General features: G+C 41.5%; 1 protein-coding gene across 1 annotated transcript; it reads left to right on the top strand.

The window, feature by feature from the left end:
- The first annotated feature begins 5432 nt into the window (after positions 1-5432).
- Positions 5433-8736, top strand: MBL2 (mannose binding lectin 2). The gene is given in 6 exon segments (XM_028166712.2): positions 5433-5616; positions 6013-6129; positions 7186-7200; positions 7551-7583; positions 8365-8446; positions 8448-8736. Coding segments are annotated over 6 exon segments (720 nt in total).
- The last annotated feature ends 15026 nt before the right edge of the window (positions 8737-23762 follow it).

Here is a 23762-nt window from a genome sequence, read left to right as displayed (position 1 = left end):
ATCACTCATATGTGGAATCTAATTTTTTAAAATCATAGAAATGAACTTATTTACAAAACATAAACAGACTTACAGATATAGAAAACAAATCTATGGTTACCAAAGGGGAAACGTGGAGGGGAGAGATAAATTAGGAGTTTGGGAAGAACATACACACACTACTATATAAAAGATAGATAACCAACAAGGACCTACTGTATATCACAGAGAACTCTACTCAATATTCGGTGATAACCTATATGAGAAAAGAATCTGAAAAAGAATGAATATATGTATATGTATAACTGAATCACTTTGCTGTACACCTGAAACTAATACAACATTGTAAATCAACTATAACCCAATAAAATAAAAAAATAAAATAAAGTGAGCAGGATAAGCTGTCACAATAGAGGGCACTAGAGAGAAGCTGAGAGAAAAAGGGACCCTCAGTTTCTTGATGCAGCTTGACTTGAGAATATCCTGGGAGCTCCGTCCTTGCCAAGGCCCCAACACACAGTCTCTCCTTGAGTCAATGAGCTTGACCACAATCTTCCTGCAGCCCTCTTGGCAGGGAATCCTGGGCCTCAGGCTTTTTTGCCTGCACAACTGCCCTGATTTCCCCTGTTCATCACCCTCCCCCAGGTGTGTCTCCCCAAATCCTCCTGAAGCAAAGGCTCTTGGTCGAGGACCAGCACGTTCTAGGCCTGCTACACCTGCGCCCTACTCCCCCTGCCAAAATTTGAGGCCAAAAATTGAGGCTCAGCCAGAATATGTGGTCTGCCTAAACTCGGAGTCATGAGCCCAAACCAAGCCTTCAGGTTCCAAATCTCAAACTTTACCTCTCAGCTGGGGTTGCCCAAGAACACTGCTTCCCACGGGAAGAAGACTATTGTAACACCATCCTGGAGGCAATGAAAGCCTTGTCTTAAGCAGGATGGTATGATAAGCTGCATGCCATGCACTCCGAGTGTGGATCAGAAGACAGCATAGCATGGCATAGCCAAGGCAGTGTTGTCCTGGTCCACAGATGAAGAAACAGGATCTGAAGGAGACAGAACTTGGCCAAAGTCACACAGCCAGGAAGTGGCAGAGCTGGGATTCCATCCCATTAAAGGAAAGCGATGTAGAGGGGCAGGCAGTCCTCCTACAGGTCAGAGAGGCAGCACTCTTGTCTGGTGGAGGTGTGCTGGGAAGGGCCTAAGGTCCAGAACAAATGCGTACAGCCGCCTTATCCATGAGGTGGAGTGCAGACTGGGTAATCAGGGGCTGATGCGTGTGGAAAGGGGTATCTCATGATAGGAAAGGCCTGCTGGAGACTGTGGAGGATGGGAAGAGATTCAGTTGCATCCAGAGCAGTGGCTCAACTTTCAGATTGACTCTCCACCCAGATGTCCACCCCTTCCCAGCTCAGTTCCAGGAAGCTTCCTGACGGCTGGACTAAGTGTTCAATACAAACAAGCACAGTGATCAAAGCCAGCACTTCCAGTGTGACCTGGAGTCAGCTACCTCATTTTACCTCCTCCACTTTGGAGTAGGAACAAGGGGAAAGTCTGGATGCTGAAGAGTAGGGGAGAGAGATAAGCGAGCTTGCAGCAGACTTTTTTAGGCCCTGGATGTCCTAGTCTCTGTCCTTTGCTTCAGGCATGTGGCTCTATACCATCCTGCACTTTTTTCAGGCCCAGGGGATGGGTCAGCAGGAAGTAAGGAAACCAGACCTTCCACAAGCCAAGGACCATCTAGTTGGAAAGGACGTGGAAGGTAATCTCATCCATATTCCTTCTGGTGTTTGGAGGCCTCTACCACACCCTCACCACATGGCTCTGCAACCTCTGTTTGAAGCTCCTGTGACAGGTTCCCTCACCACCCTAAGCTAAAAGGGCATTTGATGATAGCTCTGTTAGAAATGTTGTCCAGAATTGAATAAATTTTGCTTCACAAAGTTATTGTTCCATCCTTTCTTGATCACTAGCACCTGATTCAAGCCGTTTACTCACAAGATACCCATTATACCTCTCCTACAATCAGTTGACTGGCACGCAGATATTCAAGTCAGAAACTTGTATGCCCAAATTCCTTTTTTCTGCTCACCATTTCACACCCAACCAACTCCCAAGCTCTATCAATTATACCTTGTAGATGTTCTCAAATGTGTCTAGCTTCTTGATCCAGCTGCCATTACCCTGATTCTGGCCACCATCATCTGCTGTTTAGATGATAGTAAGTACTTCCTTGCAGGTCAGCTTTTTTGCAGTCTTGCTCCCTTCCAATCTTTCTCCACATTTTAGTCAAAACAAGCTTTGAAAAATTCAAATGTGATCATTCCTCTTCTATTGGAATTCCTCTAATGATCCTTGGGAGGAGGTCCAAAGTCTTACACAGTTTGTAAGTCATATCATCAATAGGCTTATGCCTTATCTCTCACCATTTGGATCTCACACTGTTAAGACCAACCAGACTGAATAGTACTATCCCTGGGAACCTGGCCTACTTTTTCTCACTTTCAAGCCATTGTACAGACTATTTCCATCGTAAAACTTGGACAAAGCACTGAAGGAAGCAGGGATAATCTTTAGATCACCCACAGCTTTCTTGAGACTCCCTTTGGAAACTTTTTCATGTGAAATAATTTTAGTCTCACAGACAAGTTGAAAAAAATAGTAAAGAAAGGTGTCATGTCCTCTTCATCCATCATTGACCGATGGTAGGATCTAACATACCAGAGTGCAAGTATCAAAACCAGGAAACTGACACTGGAACAATACAACAATAAGATATGGATGTTATTTGAATTTCACTATTTTTTACCTGCATTTTTTATCTTGGTGTATAGTTCTATGAAATGTTATCATAATCATAGGTTTGTGCAATCACCACAATTAAGGCACAGAACTATTCCATCACCCACAATGAAACTTTCTTGTGCTACACCTTTATACCTTCCCTGAAGCCCTATTCCCTGCCAACTGCTGATATGGTCTCCATTATTTAATTTTGTCATTTCAAGAATATTATATGAAAAGAATAATACAGTTTGTAAACTCTTGATATTATATTTATTTTACTTAACATAATGTCCTTGAAATTCATCCAAGTTATTGTATTAATTGTCTGTTCCTTTTTTTTCCTGTGAGTTTTCCATGGTTTATTTATCCATTCACTTGTTGAAGGACAATTGGGTTATTTCCAGTTTTTTTTTTTTTCTGCTAGTAAAAATGAAGCTTCCAAAATGTGGTATTTACATATAATGGAATATTATTTAAACTTAAAAAGGAAGGAAATTCTGATACCTGCCTCAACATGGATGAACCTCGAAGACATTATGCTAAGTGAAATAAGCCTCTCACAAAAAGACAAACCCTATATTATTCCACTTATCTAAGACACCTAGAGTAGTCAAACTCATAGAGACAAAAAGTAGAACAGTGGTTACCAAGGATTGGGGGTGGGGCTGGGGGTTGGAAATGGGGAGTTATTGTTTAATGGGTACAGAGTTTCAGTTTGGGATGATGAAAATATTCTGGAGATGGGTAGTGATGAAGGTTGCACAACAATGTGAATGTACTTAATGCGGCCAAATTGTATACCTAATAATGGTCAAAATGGTAAATTTTATGTTATTCATATTTTACCACAATAAAAAGTAGAAAAGTAAAGTAAATGGATAGAATATAACATCATGGAGTATAAGTAATATGAAAGAAAATAAAGCAAGTTAAGAGGATAGAGAGTGGGACCACTTAGATAAAGTGATCCACACAGGTTTCTCTGAGACAGGAATGTCTCAACAGAAGAGAAAGAGCCAGCCGGTGACATGATGGAGGGGACATTCAGGCTGGGAGAAAACCAAGTGCAAAGCCTGAGGCAGGAGTGGTCTTGGTATGTGGAAGGCAGCAAGGGGTCTGCCGTGCCTTCGTGGACGAGTGTGTGTGCACATCTGCGTGTCTGTGTGCACGGTTAGCGTGCACAAGCATGTGAGCACATTCACAGGTGCCTCTATGTTTCTCGGTTGGAGACAAGAATCTCGACACAATTAACCACGTGAACCTACTCATGCTGACTCAGCAATGAGGACCTGCCAAAATGATGGCGATTTAAAGGAAGAACTGCTCAGTACTGAAGAAAACAGCCACCCAGCACTGCACCAGAAGCCCCTGGGAAATGCTCTTAAGAAGAGTTTAGTGCAGTTCTAAGAAGACTTATTTATTAATCTGGGGTTGAAGGTCAGGCCCATACTGTCCTTGTTTACAAGCCTGATTGGACCTTACGTTACTGAGTCCAGCCTCCTCCCTCCACCTAAGGCACCTGCCAGCACCCTGCTGGAGGGCCAGTTTCCTCGTGACTGTATCCCTGCTTTGCAGAAGCCCCGGTAAGCCCTTTCTGGTGAATGGATCTGGGGTCCTGGATCAAATGTCTAGGGATTTGACTTGATCTTGGAGGCCTAGAGAAGTCTTTCTAGGGTGTGTGGGGAGATGGCAGGCAGAAGCCATGCTGGGGGTATCTCTTTCTCTGCTTATGCTGGGGCATCTGTGACTTTCCTGGATTCACCTGACCATTAGCAAATGAGACTGCGCCTTTGTTTTCAAAGGGAGCCGAGAAGGATTAGACCCTTGATGCTGGGCTGCTGAGGTTTCCTGGGGGAGGGACAGCTGGAAGAGGACTTTGAAGGACATAAAATGTCAGGCTTGAGAAATGAGAAGGGTATTCAAGGAAGGTGTTCTAATTGCCAGTGGTTTTGACTCATAGGACACACAGAATACCTGCCAGGAAGTAGAGAGGGATCTGGCACCCTGCCTGGGTCAAGTTAGTGAGAAATTTCCAGAGAAAATTCTCTCCCTGGCAAGTCTCTATTACAGTGGAAATAAAACATCAAGAGGAAACAAACTCAACTTAATTCTGGCCAGGTTAGTAACTAGCAGTGACTCTTCCTCTCTGGATCATTAGCCTGCAGCTTAGTGCGTGCCATTGAGTAGATGTTGGTTAATTGGCACTGAGGGCAATGGACTGTCCAGATATAAGGATGGGATGCAGGTGGCAGATGGGCCCAAATGGGACAAGTGAGACAGAGAGAGCTGGGTCTCCATTCACGTTCACTCCCCAAGTCAGCAGGCGTGAGTGAGCTGGCAATGTTATGCCTATCTGCTCTCACAAAGGACACAGAGAGCATACTCCTAGCCTTTTAGCAGTAACACTAGAGGCCAGGCACTGGTAACCCCTTCTCCCTGACAATGCAAGTTGTTATGCCTACCTTTGTTGAAGTAGTAATACAACATCACAGGAGGATTTACTTTGCCAAATCCCCAGTCTGGAGGCCAGGAATGGGTCATCCAACTCTATATCACCTGTGCCCAGTATAGGTTATAGGAAAAAGGGCAGGTTCAGTAAATATGTGTTGATTAACTGAACAGGATGAGATAATCTTCCTTGATTTTTTCCACACCAAGGTGAGGACCATGTCACTGTTTCCATCACTCCCTCTGCTTCTCCTGATTGTGGTGACAGCATCGTGTACAGAAACAGAAAACTGTGAGAATGTCCAAAAGACCTGCCCTGTGATTGCCTGTGGTTCTCCAGGAATCAACGGCCTCCCAGGCAAAGATGGGCATGACGGTGCCAAGGGAGAAAAGGGAGAACCAGGTACAGTTTGGGCTGTTCTATCTCTGTGACTCTTTATCTTCCAAAGGAAACTGCCTGGAGATGTGAGGAGGGTAATGTCATATTAATGTAGCTTGTATTTCTCTCAACTACAAATTATAATTCAAAAGAGAGATACAGCTCTGACTCTGGCATCCCAAACTTCCACACAGGAACTGGTGACACATGGTGGTCCTGCCGGCTCAGGAAGTTGACCCTCAAGGCAGACCATCTCATGGGACACAGGAGGCTTTCCTTCTATGGTCATTAGAAAGAGCGGTTCAGAATGTTAGCCCTGGATCAGTGTCTCCTTTCTCCTGGGAAGGGATTGGGCATCATGCTTTTGGAGAAATAGAGCAGGAACGCAAATACTGTCACGTTTCCTTTGACCTCCAACAGGTCAAGGACTCAGAGGCTTTCAGGGCCCTCCTGGAAAGGTAGGGCCTCAAGGAATGCCAGGGCCACCTGGGTTACCAGGACAAGTGGGTCAAAAAGGAGACCCTGGAGATGATTTGGGTAAGGAATTTACTTCAGCAAGGTCTAGGCTGAAGGCCCCCAGGGTCTGGCAACTCTAAGTACCATGTGGGAGATGTCCCTTCTCCTGCTGCTTCCTGGGAAGATGTGCAACTCTGTTTCCTGACCCAGCAGCCTCTAGCTTCTCTAGATTACTTAGAGCCTCAGGGGATTCCTATGAATGCCTGAATACAGACTCACAAATCCTTCAGAGCCAAACCCTCATCAGGTGCCTCCTGGAGGGGCTAAGCCTAGGCTCTCCTCTAGCTGAACAATCCAATGTGAGGCTCTGGTCCAAAAGGGATAAAATAGGTTATCTATGTGTTGGGCTTGTTATGCCTATTTTCACAACAACGGTAGATACATGGTATGCCAGTTATCTCTTACCTCATGAGAAACAAACAAAATACAGCCATTTATTTAAATCACAAATCTGTGAATCAAGTGATTTCTTTGCTGGTCTCAGCTGGACTCACTCATGTGTCTGTGGTCAACTGATGGCCAATGGTCTCACTTACATGTCTGGCTGTTGTTTGGCCATCAGCTGGAGTGATGAGCATAGCTGAGCCACAGATCTCATCCTCCAATTGACTCACCTGGGCTTATTCACATAGAGATGATTAAAGGATTTCCAAAAGAAGAGCAGAAGTTTAAGGCCTCCTGAAGGCTTAGGACACACACATTATTGCTTCTGCCACATTCCATTGGTCAAAACAAGTTACAAGGCCCGCTCAGATTCAAGGAGTGGGGAAATAAACTCCATTTCTTAATGAGAGAAGTTGTACCACATTGAGGTCATTTTTGCCACCTACTACACATAGCTTGCCTCATGCCCTCCCCTCTTGGATAATGGGCAACTCACAAAAATCCTGGTTTACTGATTAACAGAACAAACTCAGGGAAAAACAAAACAAAGAGTAACAAAAACAAAACTTCCCCAAAGACAAAACCCTGCAATCTTTATAGTCAATATTCACCAGCTCATAATAATTCCTCAATTATTTTATTCCACAAGTTTACCCATGATAGAGCTATTTGTTTGGTGAAAAAACCAATTAGTGAATAGCTTGGCGTGTGGAGTGCTATAATGCTAGGTCAACAGGGAGTGTATGTATGTGCGTGTGGGTGTGTATGCGTGTGTAAAGTGTCTTTACATACATTCAACAGATGAGTGATGTTTTGGGCTGGATGGAAATAGAGATACTTTTCCTTCTTTATGCTTCTTTATGCTTAAAATATTTTTCATTTTCCTTCAAAGAGCAAATATCAGTATAAAAGAAACTTTTATCTTGATTTTTTTTTTTTTTTTTTTTTAGTTTGAAAAGGTACCCTACCCCCTTGTAGTTCTAAGATGGCTTTTCAACAATGCTCTTTCACTTTGTTTTAATTTTCTAGGTAAAGCCTGGCTACTTCAGAAAGAGCAGCTCTGCGATCAGAACTGGACCAGCTCAAAAAATATAAGCCTTCTCTCTTACTTTTCAGGCAGCTTGAAGTTTGGGAAAGTGGAAGGCAACAAATATTTATTGAATACATGTAATTTTCTAGTACCTGGATAGGTGTTTTTCATATTCTGACCTCATGAAATCCTCACAACAACCTTTTGGTAGAAACGGAAGCAAAGGAAAATTACATAATTTGCTCAAATGCACAGAGCTAATAAGTGGCAGAGGCAGTTTATAAATTGAAGTCAGTCTGATACCAGAGACCCTGATCCTGTATCTTTACTATCAGTGTACATATGTGTCACTGAAAATGGGACCTATGCCTCTTTCCCTTTGTTATGCTGTTGCTGAGAACTGGCAATGAGGCTTAACCTGTTTCCTGGCCTAGGACAAATATTCTCAGACATTTAAATTTATTTTTAAGTTAATATTGGGGTAAAACTTAGAATTCCAATTATATGTATTCTAGAATTCTGGTCCAAAAAGACAAAGGCCTTTGTTCCATTCTGTTTCTTCAGATTAGGGCTGCTAGATTTAACAAAGAAAAATATAGGACACCCAGTTAAACTTGAATTTCAGGTAAACAACAACTAATTTTTTTTTAGTATAAGTATGTCCTAAAAATTGCATGTGAGACACTTATACTAAAAAGAATTTCATTGTTTATCTATAATTCAAATATAACTGGACATATTGTATTTTATGTGGCAACTCTACTGTAGAAGGCTTTATGCAGAAAAATATCTTGAGCTGGACTTAGAGACAAGCCGGTGTCACCTATATTTTCCCATTTTAGGGCTGATCTTCTCTTTGGGCAAAAAAGTTGGGAAAAAGTTTTATTTTACCAATGGTGAAAAGATGACCTTTGATGAAGTGAAGACTGTGTGCCCAGTTCCAGGCCTCTGTGGCGATCCCTACGAATGCTGAAGAAAACAAGGTCATCCAGGATATAGCCAGTGGAGAGGCCTTCCTGGGCATCACAAATGAGGAGACTGATGGCCAGTCTGTGGATCTGACAGGAAAGAGGGTGACCTATCAAAATTGGCATGATGGTGAGCGCAATAACGCTGGTTCTGAGGAACACTGTGTGACACTCCTGGTGGACGGCACATGGAATGACATCACCTGTTCTGCCTCCTTTTTGGCTGTCTGCGAATACTCTGCCTGAGGGACCATGACCCTCAGGCCCTCCTGTCCCTTTGCTCATCTCATAGGTCGACAGTCTGGTTTGAAAGATAAATCTATATCAATTTTCCATACCCAGTATTGAGTTGCCCCTTTGAGGGGAATCAGAGACAATGAGAAGAATGGATTGAGAATGATGAGATGTGGAAGTGAAAAGTGAGAAGAGACTGATAGTGGTCTAAGAGTTTCTGGTTCAGACCCAACCACTAATAATAATCACTAACAACAATAACTACAAAATAATAATAGTAATAATAGCAGCAGCAGTACTAGTAGTACTAATAACAAGTTTTTAAATGTTTACTATGAGTTAGGCCCTACATTATGTGTAGTACATTAATTATCTAATTTAATTAGGCTGTTAATTTTTGTTTGAGTAGTGTTATCTAAGGTACAAAACTAAAATGGATTTATTTTTCCATTTACTCTAAACACTTGTGTTCTGTTGAGCCTTTCTTTCTCTTTGGGTCGAGAGCTCCCCTAAATGACATCTTCCCAGCCTAATTCCATAGCTTTTCTGCCAGTCTCAGGTATTAATAGGATCGATCCCTGATCAGGGAACTAGATCCCACATGCCGCAACTAAGAGTTTACATGCCACAACTAAAGATCCCGCATGCTGCAACTAAAGATCCCACGTGCTGCAACTAAAAAAAAAAGAGATCCCGCATGCCACAACAAAGATTCCTCACTCAGCAACGAAGATCCCGTGTGCTGCACCTAAGACCCGTCACAGCCAAATAAATAAATCAATAAAATAAATATTAAAAAAAAAAAAGAATACATCTGAGAGGACCCCTAGTTCTACCTTCTCTCTGCCCGTTGCCTGACTCTTTCTTTACTATGTTTACAGGAAAGATAGCATTTGGATAATATAAAAAATATGTTCAGACTTCTTGTTTCAGCTCCAACATGTGATGGATTTGAAAGTCAAACCCCCCATTCTCATAACAACAGCAAAAAAAGCTAAACAAACTTAAAATAAACGACTTTTCTTAGACCCTTCAGAGAATTGAGTTCACAAGGCAAACTGTCTAAAGATGAAGTCCCTATCCCCCTGTAGTAATTCAAGACTGAAAATTTTATTTTAATTTTTCCTGATGATCCCATTTTTCATTTTCTGATTTTGCTCAGGCTGAGCCAGAAGGGTGTCACTGACATCTTGTGGAGCCTGAGCCCTTCTTCAGCAGACCAGCCTAGACCGCCTGCCCTTTAAGTGGATGTGGCTCCTCCAGCCGCTGTAAGTCAGGACTCGTGACACCCCAAACCGCCGCCCCACCCCCACTCCACAATTCCATGCTTTGAGGGGTTGGAATGACTTACAAAAAGGTCACAAGCCACATCCATGAATATGAAAGAACTCCACATAGAAGCAGCAACTGGCGCAGAAGCATACAAAAAACAGAAAAGAAAAACCCTCTCAAACCCATTTTCACCATGGTGACAATCAGTGACAGTGCTTAGGCCACACTGAATTTAAACACATTTGGGGAAATTTTCCCATTTTTCAGTCATTTTTATCAGAGTTCCTATTTCTCAGGGACAAAGCTTCAAATACTGCCTTTTCTCTCAGGGAGTGGCTTTTGAGATGCTGTGACATTTGAGAAAAGTTAACATGTTAGGTCCTGAGATCCTAGCCTTTATTTTCCTGTGACCACACCCTCCCTGTATAACCCTTCACCCATATTTGAAATCTCCTAATCTCAACTTTCTCTTTTCAGTGCAAAATGTGGCATGGGGTCTTCCCGTGAGCAGCCTCTACTCCCTCTAGAGGGCAGGACATCCCACACAAAACATGGGGCAACCCTCCCAGTAGAGTTCATGGCTTCATCCTTAGATGCAATGGCCGCCTTTCTCTCAGTTCCCACCTTGCAGATCCCATACCTACCACAGCCCGGTGCCTTGGAACCACTGCTGCTCCCTCCCCTTCCATTATGCTCTAAGCCTGTGAGGCCTCTCACCTTGGTGAGGCTCCCTTGAGTCCATGCTGGTGTCTGCTGGACAATTATTCTCAGGGACCTGAACTGTTACTCCCGCTGCGGAGGCTTCTGAAGCCTGTGCTTCCAGAGCCCTTGGGGAGGACCTGCAAGCTTTCTGCCATGGGATCTCTCCAAATCTGCCGTCTTACAGCTTATCAAAGCCTCATTTGACATCAGAAATGTTCTTTTCTGTCATATTGTTTTCTGTTTGCATTTTTTCTCTCTCTCTCTTTCCTTCTCTCTCTCTTTCCCTCTCTCTCTCTTTCCCTCATCTCCCTCTCTCCTGTTTAAGTTTTATTGCATAATACCTGAAAAGAATCCTGGTTTATACTGAACAGATACTCTCTGTGACTTGGGGTTAGGCAAACTTTCTTAGAAAGATCAGAGAAATCAATAATCATTAAAGGAAAACATCATAAATTCCATCTCATCAAAATTAAAGATTAATTTAATTTCTCAAAAATTAAGAAAACATATATTCTCCAGGCATGGCCTGGAGAAAATATCTGCAAAACATATATCTCAAAGAATACCCAGAATACAGAAACAACTCCTACAACTCAATAATGAAAAAAGCAAAAATGGCGGGGTGCTCAGGGACCAAAGGGTAAGAAATGAAGCCAAGGACAGGATGTTCTTTGTGTCCTCGGCCAGTGATTCCCATTCCCTGATGTTGTGAGTTGAATTGTGTCCCCCAAAAAGACATGTTCAAGTCCTAACCCCCGGACCTATGTATGTAACCTTATTTGGAAAATAGGTCTTTGCAGATGTAATAAAGTTAGGATGAGGCAATACTTGATTAGGGTGGGCCCCAATCCACTGATTGGTCTCTTTATAAGAAGAGAAAATTTGGGGCATAGAGAAACAGACACACACAAGGGAGAATGTCATGTGACAACAGGGGATAGAGTGATACATCTACAAGCTAAAGAATGCCAAGGATTGCTAACAACCATTAGAAACTAGAAAAGAGGCATGGAAGAGATTCTTCCTCAGCACCTACAGAAGGAACCAGTCCTACCAATGCCTTGACTTCAGACTTCTAGCCTCTAGAACTGTGAGGGAAGAAATTTCTGTTGTTTTAAGCTACCCACTTTATGTAATTTATTATGGCAACCCTAGGAAACTAATACACCTAGCAACTCAGGATACTTCTAGTGTCAACATGACAGTAGACTGGAGTGTAACCTGGTGAACAGCATCCTGAGTTTCAATCTTCTGGTGGGAGAGAGGGAGGGAGGGACAGAGAGAAAGAGAGAGAGAGAGAGAGAGAGAGAGAAACAGTGAGATATTCAGTGAGTTATTTATCTTTGTCATATGGCAGGAGACGCTGTCAGATGCTTTCCAGGACCTCCAGAAACAGTCACCCCTGGGCCTGGGCTCACAGGTCTGACCACAGTCAGGGTACCTCCCTACCTGGGGATCCATGAGAAGGGAGTGGGTTACTGGAGACCATGTGATTCAAGGGCTAGGACCTGCCAGTGCCCACCAGGATAATGGTGGCTTTGACTTTGACCCCACATGAGGATGTTTTCATAGGACTAAAGGTCTGGACAAGAAGCTGCAGGTCACCCTCAGGCAAACCTTAGGCTTTTAACAAGAGGTGAAGGGAAGCTCTGGGGTCCAGGGAGTCCATGTAGCCCACAGCAGGACTCGGCCACTGTAAACAGAGTAGGTAGTGGGGAGTCCACTGGGAGAGGACCAGGAAAGAGCCAGAGGTGTTCACAGCTTGGATGCCACATAATTTAAATCTTTATAAAGGAAAGAATCAGGAAGGGACAAAAAGTGAGAAAAATTCTATCTCAGCAGAGGTAGAAGAGGTTTCTGAGCACCTATTATGTATCACATTTTGTCCTCAGGAGCTTTGTACCATGCCCTCATATAACATTACTTTACAGATGAGGAAAGGACAACCTGATGGGTTGGGATACTTGCAGAGGGCACACAGTTACTATGAGGTAGCTTTAGGAAGCTGCAAATTCAGAGCTTACTCCAAACTCATTTCATCAAGCATATTCTCCATATGTTATTTCATACCCCAGGGTCACAAATAGATTCAGATGACTACTCTCATTTTTTTCTCCCAGTTTCTGGTCAGCACTATGTTGTAGACAGGACCTTCCTTTCAGAGCTGTCTCTACAGGGTCTTCTGTTTCATGTCCCACTCAACTTAGCATCACTCAGAGATGCCAAAGGAGGAGTCACAGAAGACGCTGATGAGGACAGGTGGCCAAACTCACAAGGAAAGACAGCATGACACACACAAAAAATGATTAGGCAGACCCTTACACACACACACACACGCACCCAAGAAACACTCAAGGAGACAAACACACATATACAACAAAGATGCATACACATGCACACATAGATGCATAGACACCCACAGACCCTGATCAAAACCCAAACTTTGGCCCCTGTGTTCTCCAGCTCTGACCTTGCAGGATTACATGGTCATGGTGGGAAATAGGGCCTTTGCCAGCAAGAGGCAGTTGTTTGGCAGCCCAGTGAGAACTGTGTGTCCGTGTTGGTACTACCATTGCCACCTTGTGAACGTAGAGGAGAACACAGACATCATCAGCTTCTTGAAGAAGGTTAACACTCATACTTACTTGGGACTGAGACTGGAGTGGCCCCACATCCAGAAAGTTCCTCAACATGGTTGGGACCCGTGTGCACCGCATCATTTGGTACCCAGCAGTGCCTGATGGAAAGAGAAGAGAAAAGTGTGTGGAGGTTTGTCATGAAAGGACATAAACTGTGTGTAGTCCCATCTCACACTCTTTGAGTTCCACATGTATCAGGAAGGTCAAGATAGTTAATGTCTGTCCTGAGAAGGGACTCTCTCAGGCCCTCCCTCAGGGCACCAAAATCTGAATAGTAATTTTCAGTTTGAGTCCACTCAGTCTGGACAATTTCATGTGATAAGTACTGAAGTGAGCTGAATTATGGCTCTCAAAGATATATCCACGCCCTAATCCTTGGAACCTGAGAATGTTACCTTATATGGGAAAAGAGTGAATAGTACCTCATATGTGATGTGATTAAGTTAAAGCTCTTGAGAGGAGATCATCTTGCATTTTCTGGGTAGGCCCTACATGTAATCACATGTATCCTTATAAGAGAAAAACAGAGGGAGTTTGAAGATAGACACACAGAGGAGAAGACACACAGAAGAGGAAGAAGCAACATGTCCACAGAGCAGAGATTAGAGTCTGCAGCCACGAACCAATGAATGTCTGCAGCCACCAGAAGTTAGAAGACACCTGAAACACATTCTCCACTAGAGCCTCTGAAATGACTGCAGAGCTACAGACACCTTCATTTCAGGCTTCTGGACTCGAGAAATGTGAGCAAATAAATTTCTTTTGTTTTAAGCAATCTGGCTTGTATTATAATATTTCTATGCATGGGAGGATTTCCTCAGGCAGGACTGGGTGAAGAAACTACAGAATTCTGAAGAATGCATGAGGCCTGTCCCTGGGACGTCTCTACACAGTGACCACCAGCAGCAGTGACCCCTCCTCTAAAGGCTGCCTGTGAGCTCTAAGGCAACCTCCAGTCCCTCTTCTCTCAGGAGCCATAAGGTCACCTTGGAATGGAGAGATGAGGGCAGGAAGCCTTGAGCTTGTGAGCACAGGAATTCACTCATTCCTGGAGGCCTTCAGCCAGCTGATTCTTTTCTGTGCCCTCTACCATTCTTGTCCACTCATATCTACCCTTAAACGTGGCCTTCTTGATAATGGTCCCTTAACCTCTGTACCTGCTTATGCCCATGCTTAGTTCCAGGTCTTCAACAACAGCATCTTTATCAACTGTATTAGCATGGATGGTTTGTTTCCCTCTTACGTTTGCAATTTTTTTAAAAAAATAAAATTATTTATTTATTTTTGGGTGTGTTGGGTCTTCGTTTCTGTGCGAGGGCTTTCTCTAGTTGCGGCGAGCGGGGGCCACTCTTCATCGTGGTGCACGGGCCTCTCAATGTTGCGGCCTCTCTTGTTGCGGAGCACGGGCTCCAGATGCGCAGGCTCAGTCGTTGGGGCTCACGGGCCTAGTTGCTCCGCGGCATGTGGGATCTTCCTATACCAGGGCTCGAACCCGTGTCCCCTGCATTGGCAGGCAGATTCTCAACCACTGCGCCACCAGGGAAGCCCCGTTTGCAATATTTTGATTCTGATCCTGCTCCCTTGCTAAGAGTGGTTTCTCTCCCCACTTTTGTTAACCCAGAAGCTTAGCCAGCATCTCCATTCCGGTCTATGCTGTGGTCTTCATCAGAGGTCTCAGCTATGGAGTGGCCATGGGAAGAATAATAGAATGCACCCATTATACTCATTAATGAAGAGGTAACTTGTAGGGAAGGGGCTGAAAATGGACACAAATGTGTGCACACACACACACACACACACACATCTCTTGCCACATTTGGCAGAAAAATATTCCATTTGGAACTTCTTACATAACATTATTAAGCTTCCCTTTCTGCTTCTGAACCAGCAACATTAGAAGGGATATTTTAGAGTGAAATCACCAAATATTCCAGTAGCAGCAGAGCCAGGCCACACTTCTCAGTACAGTCCAGAGCTGGCACTCAGGTACTGACAATGTGGGCATTAGGGTATCCTGCCTTCTGGGTGTTGAGCACCCTGATACTGTCAATATGCAAGCAGGGACTGGAACATCTTATATGTGACTGAAACAGAGCATTGGATGTTTGAATTGTTGAAAGTAAACTGAGACAAATTACATTTTATAAGAGTTTATTTGAGGAAACATTGATTTGAATAGGGTAGCACCAAACCGAAAGTAGTTAAGAGTGCTCAGTTGACAGAAGATAGGGGAGAGGCTTTTTTGAAGAAGATGTAGAAGCAAAGCAAATAAATTATCTGATTGGCTATAGCCTAAGAAGTTGGTTATTTGGGAAAGCCTAGTTGGCTGCTTGTTACTGGTTGTTCTTAAGTTTTGTTTTCTTGGATTCAAGTGCAATGACCTTTTCTTAGGTTTTGGTTTGCTTATGTAGGCTGCCAAAGCATTACAGCCATCCCAGTCCAATTCCCTCCTTGTTTAATTACTTTAACTACTTACCAAAACTAAAAATGATTTTGTTTTAATCAAAATCCTACATGAAAAACAAATATATACGAGAGGTTAAGGAGTAATTTCATCAGAAAATGATGATTTCTTTTTGTATTTAGAAAGCTAAAATTTATAGCTTTATAAAACATGAGACAGAGTATTCCAATAAACTTAAAAATTTTGAAATCCAAAGTTATTAATGATTGTTATCATCTTATGTCAGCTTCTAGCATTCAATTTACTTTTAAAAAAACATCTGTCCTTAGTTGCACAATATCAGAATACTGAGTGACATGTATAAATATTTATAAAAGATAGATTGGTGAAAGGTGCACTCTGGGGATCTTCTTAGTTCAACTATACTTCCAATTCACAGGACTACCATAGCCACACTTGCTCCTGGCTTTATTTTGAGGAACAGAAGGAAATGAAACATAGCCTGCCATCTAGGTAGCAACAAGCATTTTTTCTGCAGGGGAAGGAGACCTGACAGCAGTCCACGCAGAAGCCCACGAGCTATTCTCTGCCCCCAAGTGATAGTTAAGGTATGACAGAGCTAGATCTTCACAAGTAGGTGCAGAAGTGGCTTAGAAGTGAAGCCCTCAGAAGCCCCACACCCCTAACAGAAACCATATATATTTTTTAAGAAAGTCATTGTGATTTATTTCTTATGTTTTGAGATCTATTTTCTTGGTAGATCATAAAATTGATCTACTATTTTATTAAGATAGTCATAAAATTGACTATCTTAATCATTTTAAGTGTATAGTTCAGTGGTATGAAAAGATGCTCAACATCTCTAATCATCAGAGAAATGAAAATCAATGAGATATTACCCCACACCTTTTAGAATGACTATTATCAAAAAGTTAAAAGATAATAAGCTTGGTGAGGATGTGGAGAAAAGGGAACCCTGGTATTGTTGGTGGGAATGTAAATTTGTGCAGCCACTATAGAAAACAGTATGGAGGTTCCTCAAAAAATTAAAAACAGAACTACCATACAATCCAAAAATTCCACTTCTGGGCATTTATCCAAAGAAAATGAAAACATTAACTTGAAAAAATATCTGCACCACTATGTTCATTGCAGCATCATTCACAATAGCCAAGATATGGAAACAACCTAAGTATCTGCTTACTGCTAAATGGATAAAGAAAATGTGTTAGAGGGCAGACAGCAGAAGCAAGAAGAACTACAATCCTGCAGCCTGGGAAACAAAAACCACATTCACAGAGAGATAGACAATATGAAAAGGCAGAGGGCTATGTACCAGATAAAGGAACAAGAAAAAAAACCCAGAAAAACAACTAAATGAAGTGGAGATAGGCAACCTTCCGAAAAAGAATTCAGAATAATGATAGTGAAGATGATCCAGGACCTCGGAAAAAGAATGGAGGCAAAGATCAAGAAGATGCAAGAAATGTTTAACAAAGACCTAGAAGAATTAAAGAACAAACAAACAGAGATGAACAATACAATAACTGCAATGAAAACTACACTAGAAAGAATCAATAGCAGAATAACTGAGGCAGAAGAACAGATAAGTGACCTGGAAGACAGAATGGTGGAATTCACTGCTGCGGAACAGACTAAAGAAAAAAGAATGAAAAGAAATGAAGACAGCCTAAGAAACCTCTGGGACAATATTAAACGCGACAACATTTGCATTACAGGGGTCCCAGAAGGAGAAGAGAGAGAGAAAGGACCAGAGAAAATATTTGAAGAGATTATAGTCGAAAACTTCCCTAACATGGGAAAGGAAATAGCCACCCAAGTCCAGGAAGCGCAGAGAGTCCCATACAGGATAAACCCAAGGAGAAACACACCAAGACACATAGTAATCAAGTTGCCAAAAATTAAAGACAAAGAAAAATTGTTGAAAGCAGCAAGGGAAAAATGACAAATAACATACAAGGGAACTCCCATAAGGTTAACAGCTGATTTCTCAGCAAAAACTCTACAAGCCAGAAGGCAGTGGCATGATATACTTAAACTGATGAAAGGGAAGAACCTACAACCAAGATTACTCTGCCTGGCAAGGATTTCATTCAGATTCGATGGAGAAATCAAAAGCTTTACAGACAAGCAAAAGCTAAGAGAATTCAGCACCACCAAACCAGCTCTACAACAAATGCTAAAGGAACTTCTCTAAGTGGGAAACACAAGAGAAGAAAAGGACCTACAAAAACAAACCCAAGGGCTTCCCTGGTGGCGCAGTGGTTGGGAGTCTGCCTGCTAATGCAGGGGACACGGGTTCGAGCCCTGGTCTGGGAAGATCCCACATGCCACGGAGCAGCTGGGCCCGTGAGCCACAATTGCTGAGCCTGCGCGTCTGGAGCCTGTGCCCCGCGACGGGAGGGGCCGTGATAGAGAAAGGCCCGCGCACCGCGATGAAGAGCGGTCCCCGCACCGCGATGAAGAGTGGCCCCCGCTTGCCGCAACTGGAGAAAGCCCTCGCACGAACCGAAGACCCAACACAGCCAAAAATAAATAAATAAATAAATAAATAAATAAATAAGAAAATCCTTTAAAAAAAAAAAAAAAAAAAAAAAAACCCAAAACAATTAAGAATATGGTCATAGGAACATACATATCGATAATTACCTTAAACGTGAATGGATTAAATGCTCCAACCAAAAGACACAGGCTTGCTGAATGGATACAAAAACAAGACCCATATATATGCTGTCTACAAGAGACCCACTTTAGACCTAGGGACACATACAGACTGAAAGTGAGGGGATGAAAAAAGATATTCCATGCAAAGGAAAATCAAAAGAAAGCTGGAAGAGCAATATTCATATCAGATAAAATAGACTTTAAAATAAAGAATGTTACAAGAAACAAGGAAAGACACTACATAATGATCAAGGGATCAATCCAAGAAGAAGATATAACAATTATAAATATATATGCACCCAACATAGGAGCACCTCAATACATAAAGCAACTGCTAACAGCTATAAAAGAGGAAATTGACAGTAACACAATAATAGTGGGGGACTTTAACACCTCACTTACTCCAATGGACAGATCATCCAAAATGAAAATAAATAAGGAAACAGAAGGTTTAAATGACACAATAGACCAGATACATTTAACTGATATTTATAGGACATTCCATCCAGAAACAGCAGATTACACTTTCTTCTCAAGTGTGCACAGAACATTCTCCAGGATAGATCACATCTTGGGTCACAAATCAAGCCTCAGTAAATTTAAGAAAATTGAAATCATATCAAGCATCTTTTCTGACCATAACGCTATGAGATTAGAAATGAATTACATGGGGGCTTCCCTGGTGGCGCAGTGGTTGAGAATCTGCCTGCTAATGCAGGGGACACGGGTTCGTGCCCTGGTCTGGGAAGATCCCACATGCCGCGGAGCAACTAGGCCCGTGAGCCACAATTACTGAGCCTGCGCGTCTGGAGCCTGTGCTCCGCAACAAGAGAGGCCGCGATAGTGAGAGGCCCGCGCACCGTGATGAAGAGTGGCCCCCACTTGCCACAACTAGAGAGAAAGCCCTCGCACAGAAACAAAGACCCAACACAGCCAAAAAAAGTAAATAAAAATAAATTAAAAAAAAAAGTTAGTTTAAAAAAAAAAAAAAGAAATGAATTACATGGAAAAAAATGTAAAAAACACAAACATATGGAGGCTAAACAATATGTTACTAAATAACCAAGAGATCACTGAAAAAATCAAAGAGGAAATCAAAAAAAACCTAGAGACAAATGACAATGAAAGCACGACGATCCAAAACCTATGCGATGCAGCAAAAGCAGTTCTAAGAGGGAAGTTTATAGCTATACAAGTTACCTCAAGAAACAAGAAAAATCTCAAATAAACAATCTAACCTTACACCTAAAGGAACTAGAGAAGAACAAACAAAACCCAAAGTTAGCAGAAGGAAAGAAATCATAAAAGAAGGGCACAAATAAATGAAATAGAAACAGAAAACAATAGCAAAGATCAATAAAACTAAAAGCTGGTTCTTTGAGAAGATAAACAGAATTGATAAACCATTAGTCAGACTCATCAAGAAAAAGAGGGAGAGGACTCAAATCAATAAAATTAGAAATGAAAGAGGAGAAGTTACAACAGACACTGCAGAAATGCAAAGCATCCTAAGAGATGAGTACAAGCAACTCTATGCCAATAAAATGGACAACCTGGAAGAAATGGACAAATTCTTAGAAAGGTATAACCTTCCAAGACTGAACCAGGAAGAAATAGAAAATATAAACAGACCAATCACAAGTAATGAAATTGAAACTGTGATTAAAAATCTTCCAACAAACAAAAGTCCAGGACCAGATGGCTTCACAGGTGAATTCTATCAAACATTTAGAGAAGAGCTAACACCCATCCTTCTCAAACTCTTCCAAAAAATTGCAGAGGAAGTAACACACCCAAACTCGTTCTATGAGGCCACCATCACCCTGATACCAAAACCAGACAAAGATAATACAAAAAAAGAACATTACAGTGGAATATCACTGATGAACATAGATGCCAAAATCCTCAACAAAATTCTAGCAAATAGAATCCAACAACACATTAAAAGGATCATATACCATGATCAAGTGGGATTTATCCCAGGGATGCAAGGATTCTTCAATATACGCAAATCAATCAATGTGATACATCATATTAACAAATTGAAGAATAAAATCCATATGATCATCTCAATAGATGCAGAAAAAGCTTTTGACAAAATTCAACACCCATTTATGATAAAAACTCTCCAGAAAGTGGGCTTAGAGGGAAGCTACCTCAACATAATAAAGGCCATATATGACAAACCCACAGCAAACATCATTCTCAGTGGTGAAAAACTGAAAGCATTTCCTCTAAGATCAGGAACAAGACAAGGATGTCCACTCTCACCACTATAATTCAACATAGTTTTGGAAGTCCTAGCCACGGCAATCAGAGAAGAAAAAGAAATAAAAGGAATACAAATTGGAAAAGAAGAAGTAAAACTATCACTGTCTGCAGATGACGTGATACTATACATAGAGAATCCTAAAGATGTCACCAAAAAACTACTAGAGCTTATCAATGAATTTGGTAAAGTTGCAGGATGCAAAATTAATGCACAGGAATCTCTTGCATTCCTACACACTAATGATGAAAAATCTGAAAGAGAAATTAAGGAATCACTCCCATTTACCATTGCAACATAAAGAACAAAATACCTAGGAATAAACCTACCTAGGGAGACAAAAGACCTGTATGCAGAAAACTATAAGACACTAGTGAAAGAAATTAAAGATGATACCAACAGATGGAGAGATATACCATGTTCTTGGATTGGAAGAATCAATATTGTGAAAATGATTATACTACCCCAAACAATCTACAGATTCAATGCAATCCCTATCAAATTACCAATGGCATTTTTTACGGAACTAGAATAAAAAAATCTTAAAATTTGTATGGAGACACGAAAGACCCTGAATAGCCAAAGCAGTCTTGAGGTAAAAAAACAGAGCTGGAGGAATCAGACTCCCTGACATCAGACTATACTACAAAGCTACAGTAATCAAGACAATATGGTACTGGCACAAAAACAGAAATGTAGATCAATGGAACAAGATAGAAAGCCCAGAGATAAACCCACGCACCTATGGTCAACTAATCTATGACAAAGGAGGCAAAGATATACAATGGAGAAAAGACAGTCTCTTCAATAAGTGGTGCTGGGAAAACTGGACAGCTACATGTAAAAGAATGAAATTAGAACACTCCCTAACACCATACACAAAAATAAACTCAAAATGGATTCGAGACCTAAATGTAAGACTGGACACTATAAAATTCTTAGAGGAAAACATAGGAAGAACACTCTTTGACATAAATCACAGCAGGATCTTTTTTGATCCACCTCCTAGAGTAATGGAAATAAAAACAAAAATTAACAAATGGGACCTAATGAAACTTCAAAGCTTTTGCACAGCAAAGGAAACCATAAACAAGATGAAAAGACAACCCTCACAATGGGAGAAAATATTTGCAAATGAATCAACGGACAAAGGATTAATCTCCAAAACATATAAACAGCTCATGCAGCTCAATATTAAAAAAACAAACAACCCAATCCAAAAATGGGCAGAAGACCTAAATATAGACATTTCTCCAAGGAAGTCATACAGATGGCCAAGAAGCACATGAAAAGCTGCTCAACATCACTAATTATTAGAGAAATGCAAATCAAAACTACAATGAGGCATCACTTCACACCAGTCAGAATAGGCATTATCAGAAAATCTACAAACAACAAATGCTGGAGAGGGTGTGGAGAAAAGGGAACCTTCTTGCACTGCTGGTGGGAATGTAAATTGATACAGCCACTCTGGAGAACAGTATGGAGGTTCCTTAAAAAACTAAAAATAGAATTACCATATGATCTAGCAATCCCACTACTGAGCATATACCCAGAGAAAACCATAATTCAAAAAGACACATGCACCCCAATGTTCATTGCAGCACTATTTACAATAGCCAGGTCATGGAAGCAACCTAAATGCCCATCAACAGACAAATGGATAAAGAAGATGTGGTACACATATACAATGGAATATTACTCAGCCATAAAAAGGAACGAAATTGGGACATTTGTTGAGACGTGGATGGATCTAGAGACTGTCATACAGAGTAAAGTAAGTCAGAAAGAGAAAAACAAATATCGTATATTAACGCATGTATGTGGAACCTAGAAAAATGGTACAGATGAACTGGTTTGCAGGGCAGAAGTTGAGACACAGATGTAGAGAACAAACATATGGACACCAAGGGGGGAAAGCCGTGGAGGGGTGGTGGTGGTGGTGTGATGAATTGGGCGATTGGGATTGCCATGTATACACTGATGTGTTTAAAATTGATGACTGATAAGAACCTGCTGTATAAAAAAATAAATAAAATTTAAAATTTAAAAAACAACAACAGAAATGTGTTACACACACACACACACACACAGACTGAAATATTATTCAGCCTTTAAAAAGAAGGAAATATTGCCATTTAGGAACCAGTATATCTTAAAACACCAGCTCCACAGGAAAGTTTCCAGGCCTCCACAGGGAACATGTGAGTTGCAGGAATCATCACATTTCAGGAAGTCCAAAGCTATGCCTCCCAAACTGGTATTTTCCGTTCATTCTACCCTCCTGGGTCAGAGGCAATGCCCAAACAGAGGTAATTTTTACCATATGCAGTATTGCTCAGTAACCCAGCTGACATTCCACTTTTATCAGGTTTCCAGGCTAGAAAGTTAACCCAAGGTCAGATTCCATAAAGTAGAAGAAAGGAGAAATTTGTTAACCCTTTACTCAACATTGTATCATTTCAAAAACTTGTGTGTTCTCAGACTGCTTCACAAGAAAGAGCAATTCAAACTTGAATTAAATGGAAAATGACATATGACATGATAGAAATATGCCTCTAGATGTTATTGTTATTACAATTGTTATTGTTATGTTATTGTAGCTGATTACTAGGATCATGACAAGGACAGTTGCAGGTGGGCGCTGAGGAGATGTGACATAGCCTCGCTGAGCCTTTAAACGAGTTCAGCAGAAGAGCTTCACTGCGCTGAACTGACTTATACAACAGATTGGGAATGGAACCTACTGGGGTGAATTTCTAAAGTGACTGCTATCGCAATGGACTTTCTAGGCAGTGGTACATTTCTGATAAGTTCAAATGCATAGAGAAACCTTTGGGGGTAATTTCCCAGTTCCACACAAAGACATATTGACCAGGCAGCCCAAGCAATTGTGTTGTTAGTCTCCACATGGATAAAATGTGGTTCTTAACCACATGTGTGTATCAAGGCTATTTTTACTTAGTTTTATAGCCTTAAATGGTTTTTTTTGAAAATAAATTCTATTCCCACCTTTGCAGAAGGCCAGTAGTGCTTTTCTTCATCCCTGATATGGCCATGAGACAAC

This window comes from Balaenoptera acutorostrata, chromosome 16, assembly GCF_949987535.1.
Source record: "Balaenoptera acutorostrata chromosome 16, mBalAcu1.1, whole genome shotgun sequence".
In the NCBI taxonomy this organism is placed as follows: Eukaryota; Metazoa; Chordata; class Mammalia; order Artiodactyla; family Balaenopteridae; genus Balaenoptera; species Balaenoptera acutorostrata.
This window is presented reverse-complemented; position numbering and strand designations above follow the sequence as displayed.